Below are 10,841 nucleotides of genomic sequence, written 5' to 3'. Positions count from 1 at the left end.
AGCTTTTTTTCAGCATTTTGAACCTATTTCAGTCTAGGAAACCATTCCTAACCCCTCAAAACATATTTGTATACATTTAGGGGGAGTTTTCATAATGAAAACAAGAATGGATTGGTTAAGGGAGACTAAGTAGAGGTTTAGGTTGAGGTTTGGTTTCAATATTGAATTTATGAACCTCAAAACTTCTAAATTTGGGTTTCCTAAAGGTTTAGGGATTCCAAGTCATTGTTGGTGCAATGACAGAAGGTACGACCATGTCTTTAGGGGGAGGTACTCTTTAAAGACATGAAAACTATTTTTCATGAACCTTGGAAGGTGGTTAACCTTCTTTTAAGAACATGCTCAAGGTTGAGTGTTTAAACTTTAATGGGGAGTGGATATCCTCATTGTTCAAGTGATTCAAGTTGGTATATGCTCATGGATGAGCATTCGATACAAATGAAGGGTATGGGACCTTCATTTGGGTTATTGGACCTTGTTAATGCTCAAGGGCGAGTATTGATCATAATGAAGGGTATGGGACCTTCATTATCGTGTTGATCACAACGAGTGAAGTTGTGCACAACGATGAGCAACTCTTCAGGGGGAGAGTCTCAAAGGGGAGAGTTTTCAACAAGTGAATTTGTTGATGTGTGCCACTAGGGGGAGAATGTAGGGTTTAAGTTAGGCCTTCATTATCTAAGAGGGAGTTTGCCTTCTTAGTGGGAGAATGTAGGGTTTAACTTACGCCTTCATTACCTAGTGGCATGAAGGAAGTTGAGGCTATGGGAATTGGCCTAACTTAAATGAGGTATTATCAAACATCAAAAAGGGGGAGATTGTTGGTGCAATATCCCTTAGGTCAAGGTTGACCTGGTTGACCAAGCTTGAGTCTTGGTTTGGGTTTCGATATTTGACAATACATGACTTCGATGATATGGACAAGTGCAGATGCAGTTGTTCATTTGGGGAGATTATTTGGTGCAATTCCCCTCTGATCAGGGTCTGATCAGGTTGGTTGAAGAAGAGTCAAGTAGGTCAAGGTTGACCAGATACTTGACTGGGAAGTCCTAATTGGGATGTTAGGCAGAAGGAAATCCTGTTGAGTGAAGCCAAGTGAAAGTCCTAGTGAGTGAAGCTAGGCAGTATGAAAATCCTAGTGAGTGAAGCCAAGTGAAAGTCCTAGTAAGTGAAGCTAGGCAGTTTGAAAATCCTGGTGAGTGAAGCCAGGTGAAAGTCCTAGTGAGTGAAGCTAGGCAGTATAAAAATCCTGGTGAGTGAAGCTAGGTGAAAGTCCTGGTGAGTGAAACTAGGCAGATGGAAAGTCCTGGTGAGTGAAGCCAGGCAGATAGAAAGTCCTAGTGAGTGAAGCTAGGCAGTGAGGAAAATCCTGGTGAGTGAAGCCAGGTGAAAGTCCTGGTGAGTGAAGCCAGGCAGATGGAAAGTCCTGGTGAGTGAAGTCAGGCAGATGGAAAGTCCTAGTGAGTGAAGCTAGGCAGTGAGGAAAATCCTGGTGAGTGAAGCCAGGTAAAAGACCTAGTGAGTGAAGCTAGGCAGAAGAAAATCCTGGTGAGTGGAGCCAGGTAAAAGACCTAGTGAGTGAAGCTAGGCAGAAGGAAAGACCTGGTGAGTGAAGCCAGGCAGAAGAAAAGTCCTAGTGAGTGAAGCTAGGCAGAAGGGAAGTCCTGGTGAGTGAAGTCAGGCACGGGGAAATCCAGATGGGTCAAGGTTGACCAAACATCTGGTGAAAGTCCAAGTAGGTCAAAGGGATTGACCGGATACTTGGCACGAGGAAGAAAGTCCAAGTAGGTCAAAGGGATTGACCGGATACTTGGCACAAGGAGAAAACTCCAAGTGGGTCAAAGGGATTGACCGGACACTTGGTGAGGGAGTCCTAGCAGGTCAAGGGTGACCAGATGCTAGGCATGATGAACCAACAGGTCATGGATTGACCGGATGTTGGTTTGGGGGCTTGGGACTTGGTTTTGGGCAAAAACCAATGTCTGGATCGATCAGTCGATCGATTGGATGATGCCCAATCGATCAACCGATCGATTGGGAAGGTCCCTGTGACAAGCCTCGAGTGGGCAAGTCGTAGAGCGCACAGAACGCCTCTGGATCGATCAACCGATCGATCCAGAGCTCCCAATCAATCAGTGGATCGATTGGGAGACGGCGATGTTGCGCGATAAGCCCTGGATCGATCAGCCGATCGATCCAGGCGATTCCTGAGAGCATAGAGGCGCTCTGGATCGATCAGTCGATCGATCCAAAGCCTCCCTGATCGATTGGGAGCAATCCAATCGATCGGGATCTGACCGTTAGCATCATATTTAGCTACAGGCGTTCGATTCCTTCGGCAAGAGCTTCCGAGACTTTGCACTATTCACTCCAGATCCTCAACAGCAACTCCATAGCTCTCTCTAAGCTCCAGATCGCTAGTTCTTGAAGGTTCTTGAAGGCTCTTCCAAGTCAAGAGGCGGATAAAAAGCAAGAAGAAGAGAGCTAGGATTAGGGTTTCTTGTATTCATTGTAAGCTTTACTTATACTTTTGTTCCCTTTTCCTTCTTCTTGTATTGAGAGTCTTGTAGGGCTTCTCCGCCCTCGGTAGTTACCTAAAAGGAGTGTTTTATTAGTGGAGGGTGCGTGAGTGTGTGGATCCTTGGATTAGTCACCTCCTTTGGAGGTGGATACCAAGTAAATCTACTTGTTAGCATTGTGTGTGTTGTTTCTTGTATATTTCCGCTGCACATCTTTGAAGAAACAAGCAACGCCGACCACGAGCACGCGACAAGCTATTCACCCCCCCCCCTCCCTCTAGCTACATTTCGGTCCCAACAATATCGACAATAAAAAGGAAAATAAAAATCAGCACTTTGTCGGAGATGCTTCGCAGCGTCGCAGGAGCACAACACAACAAGGCAAGCGTTGAAAGACATTGTAGTGAGTTGTTCTTTGCTCCAGGTCTCACCCTCCTTATATAGGAGGCTCTGGGCGCTCGGATCCCTATGACGCCTGGAGTGTGACGTAGCCTGGCCAACCAGAGTTCTCCATGTGACGAAGCGATAAGGTGATAACATTTGCATTCCGAGCGCCCGAGCGCTTGGACCCCCGAGCGTCGGATCCCTTCCCGGCGCTTGGACCCTATTTTCCAGCAGCTTCAACTCCCTGCAAGAAAATGTTAGTCCGAGACAAATATACCCTACAAAACAAAGGTTAGCACAATTTATAATAATCAAACAGAGTATTAATTAGATTATGTCTCACTGAGACCAGAATCTAGTCAAGATCTCAACTTAGAGTTCCGAAATGGTTCTAAGTTGGATCGGCGCCTAAGTTCCCTTCCCGGGAACGCATCCTCACAGTCACTCCCCTCCAGTAACTTACCTTAACTTACCTGCCAGATGTCTGGTCAGTCCGTCGACTCATCTGGACTTCGTGCCAGCTATCAGGTCAGCCCATCGACCTAGCTAGACTTTGTGTCAGACATCCGGTCAGCTCGTTGACCTGTCTGGACCTTGTGTCAGACATCCGGTCAGCTCGTCGACCTGTCTGGGCTTTATGCCAACTATCAGGTCAGCCCGTCGACCTAGCTGTGTTTTTCCTGCACACTTGGTCAAAGTGTTAGATCACAATGAAACTAACTTAACCTACTTTGTCATTCATCAAAACCTGAGTTAGATCGTTAGTGCTAACCGCTCCAACACATGGTACCCTGATGCTCGAGGTAGATCCAACGAATATATAAGTAACAGACAGTGTTGCCCGGCAGTGGGCAGTGTTGACCATATGTGAGCGGCGTCAACCGTCGGAGGCAGCCGATCGACCAGGGTGAGAAGGCGTATAGGCTGCCGACGTGTGTGAGAGAGAGAGGTAGCGTTGGAAAGGGGAAGAGCGACGGGGCAGTGCTGGCCCATGGTGTGTGACAGCAGAGGCAACGTCGGCCATGAAAGCAACACGAAGAGGAAGGAAAGGGGCAGCTGGCCTCGAAGGCGGTCAAAGCCGGAGACGATGCTCTGACGGTATGCTCCCGGAGGCGGTGATGGCATGAGGAGGAGAGTGTGGCGCGATGGAGGAAAGGGGCAGCGCTCTCATACGGCAGAGGCGACGACAGTGAGGGGGAGTCGGTGGTGGTGAGAAGAGCCACGAGACAGTGGCGCCTGAGATAATGCCAAGGCTGCGAGGGAGGAGGTCGGCGAGAGGAGAATCGATTGGGGTCAGAGGCGAGGGAGTAAATGAGGCATCGACTGGCAGGCGACAGCAGCGGCTTCACGACGAGGGAGGCGGCGATGTGAGCTATCAAGCAGCGTCTTACGGGGGAGCGTGAGAGAAGGAGAGGTCCTCGAAGCTCCCTTGGTGGAGATGATGACGGGAGGAAGAAGGGGAGCAGCGGTAGGCGTCGGTGAGGAGAGGAGTGTGAGAGGGAGGAAGTCGGCCACCTCCTTGGCGGCGGAGGTGAAACACGAAGGAAAACCCCTTTTCAATAGTGCCTCCTCCTCCTTAAAGCCCTACATGGTGAAAAGATAAAAATGTCCCCCCTTCCCCTCTTAATTTCTCCTGGGTCATTCACCTATATCCGTATCATTTTAAATAAGATTTTTTTATATACAAATGCTTTGAACGATTCAAAGCCACATTGGCATTAACATCAGGTCACATTGGTTTTAATATCAATACATGGGCTATGACACCTAATAACTTACCAACATAGAACCCCTTAGTAGGGGTGTAATCAAACCGAGCTAAGTCAAATAGTAACAAACTCGAGCTCAGTTCGGTATACCTAAGCTCGAGTTGGGCTCGAGTTCAATTCGAACTTTAATTCTTAAGCTTGAGCTCAATCTCAACTCGTAATGAAATTAAATAATTCGTGAATAGCTCGAGCTCAATTCGAAATTAGCTTGTTTAAATGTTAAACAAGCTTAGTTGGAGTTCGGTTTGAAAATGGTTCATTTAAAAGTTAAACGAGTTTAGTTCAAAAATGATTCCTTTAAAAGTTAAACGATCTTACTCATTAATATATAATATTTATAATCTGTTTAATATATATCTCACGAACCAAATATTGTTAAACTCGATCTCGACTCGATAATATTTTTTGGTCGAGCTCGGCTCATTAACTTAATCGAATGAACTGGAATATTTTTTTTTCCAATCGAGACCCAAATAGTTCACAAGTGACTTGACTCATTTACATTCCTACTCTTTAGATTCTCCACACTGCTTTTCATTATCAAACACCCCTTTAGGTAATAAATCTATCCTTCTAAATATGGTCATTATGAACTTGGTTTTATACTTAATATCGTAATAAAAAAATCCCTCTGTTTTTTCTCTTGCTTAACACAGAACATTAAATTTGTGAATTTTCTTCTTTACCTCTCCTCTGAGTTTTCAAAGCTCTGAATGTCTAACAAGAATCAAAATTTAGAGTACTCCAATTTCAAACCGTGCATCAACTTGTGACCCAATCTGGGACAATAAAAGGTTTGGATGGTGCTACTAGTTTTTGAGGGTTGGATTCACTTGGCTTGCCCGATCAAAGTTTACCTCTAATTTTAATATCAACCTAGCTTCTAATATTGATGATTTGTTGTCCTATTAGGAGATATTCGAATCTTCTTCTTTACCTATTGCTTTGCCTATAAGTTGCTTACCAACATTTTCAATTCTAGGGCTCCCATCCATAGCACAACCTTCTTATTAAATTAAAAACATTATAGATCATCAAATAATATAATGATATTGTTGAACAAAAGCACTCATAGATATCTAATTCATTTGAAAGCACTTTTAAAATTAATAACACATGGATCACTGAAGAAAGGTTAACACCTCACTACCAGACCTCTTAAAAAAATTGAACTAATTACTAGTTTACTACCCAATTCAATAAGAGAGACATCACCACCTACCATCTAGCACTAATGTTCGACACAAAATATGGTCTAACTTGATTTAGTTATCATATCAAAATTATAATACGGTACTTACACCCTGCTCGTAGTATTGTCAATTTTAAGGTGTGAGATTAAAAAGAATTCTAGATTTCTAATTAATTAATAAGAAAAAAAATCTTAATAATACGCCGTGTGTATATATATATATATATATATATATATCTTATTATTTTATTAAAAATCTCCCCCCTTTACTAACTAACTTTAGTTAAGCCTAAAATGAAATTACATAAATTTTTTTTTTCTATTCACACCTTAAATAATTCTACGGTTTATTAGTAATTTCCACAAACGCATCAATCATAGATTTAGAATTCGAGACTCAGCTGGACGTATTATTGAGAATTTTTCTCATTAATCAATTAGGGATCTAGAGTTCGAGACTTAGCTGGCCAGTTCGAGACTCAACTGGGCGTATTATTGAGAATTTTTCTCATTAATCAATTAGGGATCTAGAGTTCGAGACTTAGCTGGCCAGTTCGAGACTCAACTGGGCGTATTATTGAGAATTTTTCTCATTAATCAATTAGGGATCTAGAGTTCGAGACTTAGCTACGACATATTATTAAGAATTTTTCTAATTAAGCATATTATTGAGAATTTTTTCTAATTAATCATTAAAAATCTAGAGTTCTCTTTAGTCTCACGTGTTAGAATTGACAACACTGCGAGCAGAAAAGTTTTTATAAATACCTTGAACCAACAATATTAGAAAGCATGTTTTTCTCGATTTTTTTTTTTGTACGAAGGAGAGTCCATTACACGTATAGCTTTTGTTCCACCTCAGGTGTATAAAATTATAAAAATATTAGAGTCTTATCCCACAAAAAAAAATAAGGGTAATACTTAAAAATTTAAACTATTTTCTATAGGTCAATTTTTCTTTCCTCAAATCTCTTCCTACACTTCCACCTCATGTGTATAAAATTATAAAAATATTAAAGTCTTACCCACAAAAAAAAGTAAGGGCATTAAAATCTTACCCCACGAAAAAAAAATAGGGGCATTCTATAAGTCAAATTTTTTCCCTTGTATCTCTTTCTATACGCAACGCGTATGATCGCTAGTATATATATAATATAATCTTAAACTCAAAGTCTAAAAAAATAAAAATTAAAAATTACACATCTTAAATACTATATATCCCCATGAGAATTTAAATTTTTTTATTTTATTTTTTAAAATTTGAATACTATAACGCAACCTCTCTAATTAGCTTAACCTTAGAGTTAAAAAAATAAACCAAAAAAAAAATTCTCTACTTGAGACGGCTGGATTCATCTAGTATCTCGGTCAAAATTAAAAAGAAAAAAAAATCAAAATTTAGTTGATTAGATTTGATCCATCGCTACACTTTTGTAAGTTAAAATTTATATTAAGAATAATACATAGATAGAAATAATTTAATATTTAAAAATATTTAAATAATAAAAATAGCAAGATTTGAATATTAGTTCAGTGATATTTTAAAATAATAAGTAGCTATTTGTATTCCAAATTGGAACAAATATAGTTAAAATTTCTATTAAGAATAATACATGGATAGAAATAATTTAATATTTAAAAATATTTAAATAATAAAAATAGCAAGATGTGAGTATTAGTTCAGTGATATTTTAAATAGTAAGTACCTATTTGTATTCCAAATTAGAACAAATATTTTAGTATTTTCATGACTTTTGACCTTTTACGTATGAAGGTTGGCTGTCATTCTTATCTTTCTTTCGGATTTGGTGGAGGCCAGTAACCATCTACGTGCCTAACCAACCACTCAATCACATGCACAGTGAACGATCCGAGCCTGATCCCCACGAGATAGGATTATCTGGTCTATTTTTTATAAACTACAGAATATTTTACAATGTAGTTGAGATCGGATCATGATTGTATTCTGATTTGGTCGTAATTAGTTGAAATCCCTCTGTATTAAACTTTCTACCTATATTATAGTTTGGATCGGGACAAATGACAAGCGATAGAAGTCATTCGGAGGCCGTTGCGATGAGCGGATGGTCTGACTATCAAGCGCCGAGCAAGGGGACGGCCTCCGGATGACACAGGAATCCAAACATGCGGTTCATTAGCGGTCTAGCACCATTTACTTTTTAATATATATATATATTTAATTCAAATATCCACTTAGTTTAGTTTAGAGGAATTTTTTTAATTTTTTAGATGAATTCACTGGATAAAACGGCATTACATAGGGACCAGTGGACCAGAAATGGAATGCACGGACAAGATCTGAACTGCATTAAATTAATGCTATAAAAAAAATTCGAACCGAATTTATAAAGACGGTCGAAATCAACGCCGTGTACTCTGCTCCAGATCTCCCCGGATTTTGCGATTCCGGTGATCTTCTGTCTTTGCCATGGGTTCCAACGCCGCCGCGGCCGCCTCTGCGTTTCAACTTACGCCGGAGGAGGACGATGAAGCGTGCGTTCGCGCCCGCCAACTCACCACCGGCGTTGTCCTCCCCATGGTCCTCAAGACCGCCATCGAGCTCGGCCTCCTCCAGATGCTCGTCGACGCCGGCCCCGCCTCGGCACTGGGTCCCGACGAGATCGCCGCCCGCCTGCCCACGCAAAACCCCTCGGCCCCCGACATGATTGACAGAATTCTCCGCTTGCTCGCCGCCAACGACATCGTCCGCTGCGCCGCCGCCGAAGGCGGCCGCCGGAAGTACTCCCCGGCTCCCATCTGCAAGTACCTCACTGACAATGCCGCCGCCTCCGGATCCCTGGCCAATCTAATCTTGAAGCATCAAGATAAAGTCGTGATAAACATTTGGTGCTAAAACTGATCCCTCTGTTCAATTTCTTTCGCGAAATATAGCAAACGATTATTTTTGACGGCGAATCGAAACAGGCACGGCTTGAAGGAGGCGATCCTGAACGGCGGCCACCCTGTGCTGTTGGCGTACGGCATGACGACGTTCGAGTACCAAGCCGGCGATCCGCGGTTCAACAAGGTGTTCAACGACGCGATGAAATCCGCCTCCTCCTTCGTCTTTAAGCATCTCCTACCCAAATACAACGGCTTCGACGGCGTCGGAGTTCTCGTCGACGTCGGCGGAAACATCGGCGGAAGCATCCACATGATCACCTGCTTCCACCCCCACATCAAGGGCATCAACTTCGACCTCCCTCACATCATTGCCGGCGCTCCGCCGTTGCCAGGTCCCAATACTAATTACTCACACACATCGACAAAAGTAGTAATTAATCACGGCGATCCATTGTACCGCAGGAGTCGAGCACCGTGGCGGAGACATGTTCGAATCAGTTCCCGCCGGCGACGCCATTTTCCTCAAGGTTCTAAAGCTTAAAACACACAACAATTAGCTACCATGTTGTCGATTCAATTTGCCCTGAATAACAAGTCGTCCTGCAGTTGATTCTCCATGACTGGAGCGACGAGCTGTGCGTGAAACTGCTGAAGAACTGCTGGAAATCGTTGCCGGAGAAAGGCAAGGTGATCGTGATGGAGACCGTCGTTCCGGCGGTGCCGGACTCGAGCACAAAGTCGAAAGCCATCCTCCAGTTGGACCTGTGCATGATGGCGTACAACGTGGGCGGGAAAGAGAGAACTGAGGAGGAGTTCAGGGCTCTGGCGGTGGCCGCCGGCTTCCGCGGCTTCAATCTTTCTCCGGTGTTTGCCGACTCTTGTGTCATGGAATTCATCAAATAGATTGACTCCCGTCTTCTTATGTGTCGATTTCTTGATCCAGATCAATAAACTTTGTGGGTGCTTTTCATGATCTGTTGAATATGAGCTCGCAGATCTATCTCACTTTATGGGTGTTTAATCTGTTGAAATCGAACAGAAATTTCATGGAGTTTTGCAGTCGATCGACATGAGGCTGCCTGTTTCCGCACGATGGCTCTGGACAAAATGTCGATAAAGTTGCTTGTTTTTTTACCAGTGGGGTTGCGTGTTGGCCACCATAATGTTAAAAAATGGGTTGTGTGTTGGCTATCATAATATTAAAAAATAATAATTTCAATTAATCTATCTTGATAATCAATTTGATCCTATGAAAATTTTTCATTAGTCATCAAGATAAATCAAGAAACGTACGTAACGGTCAACTCAGCATGTCATTCGAATCGTGAATACCTAAGTAATAATACATTGCTTCTCTCTCACGTATCACGTGTGTAATATAATACATTGAAATTACATTGACCTTTTATAATGATGTAATATAATACATTGAAATTACATTGACCCTTTATAATGAAATTATAAAATTATATTAATTAAAGTATTTTTAAAATCCGAATTGTTTGGATTTTCGAGTGCCACTCTTACGACTTCCGATGAAAAAAATTAATTTAATTTAATATTATACTTATTTTAGTAAAAAAAACTAAGAGAAGTATATTTTTTAACATTGTTGGCCTAAAATATTTATAGAAGATTATTTGATCAGTTATCAATTCTAAGATGTGGGACTAAAGAAACCTATATTTTTTTTATATAAAACAACTAGAGAAAATTAATAATGAGAAAAATTCATAATAATATGCCGCAACTGAGTCTCGAACTCTAGATCACTGATTGTTTCTCTGGTAGAATTACTAATAAAATTTGAAATTATTTTTAGTGTGAATAGAAAAAAGGATATTAACGTAAATTTATTTTAGACTTCATCAAAAGTTAATTAATAAAGGAGAAGAAATTTTTAATAAAATAGTAAGATTATAAACTACAATTTAATTTTCTAAATCTTTTCTAGTATCGAAATTTATTATTTTAAATAAAGAATAATTTGTTTATAGTTTGGTGGAGGCACGGAATCTTTTTGTAGTTTGATGGAGACATGTCCAATGATGCTTGACACGTGCCAATGAGACGTATTATTCTTAACTTCACCTTAAAATTTAATAGAATATA

General features: G+C 41.2%; 1 protein-coding gene across 1 annotated transcript; it reads left to right on the top strand.

Moving 5' to 3' along the window:
- The first annotated feature begins 8,172 nt into the window (after positions 1–8,172).
- Positions 8,173–9,819, top strand: LOC122035058 (caffeic acid 3-O-methyltransferase-like). Its single transcript, XM_042594428.1, has 4 exons — positions 8,173–8,732; positions 8,811–9,121; positions 9,192–9,256; positions 9,336–9,819. Exons 1-4 carry the CDS (start codon positions 8,314–8,316, stop codon positions 9,630–9,632), a joined length of 1,092 nt encoding a protein of 363 aa, XP_042450362.1. The 5' UTR covers positions 8,173–8,313; the 3' UTR covers positions 9,633–9,819.
- Positions 9,820–10,841: the final 1,022 nt, after the last annotated feature.

Source organism: Zingiber officinale, chromosome 11B, assembly GCF_018446385.1.
Source record: "Zingiber officinale cultivar Zhangliang chromosome 11B, Zo_v1.1, whole genome shotgun sequence".
Lineage (NCBI taxonomy): Eukaryota > Viridiplantae > Streptophyta > Magnoliopsida > Zingiberales > Zingiberaceae > Zingiber > Zingiber officinale.
Note: the sequence above shows the minus strand (reverse complement) of the source record. Positions and strands in the feature narration are given on the sequence as shown.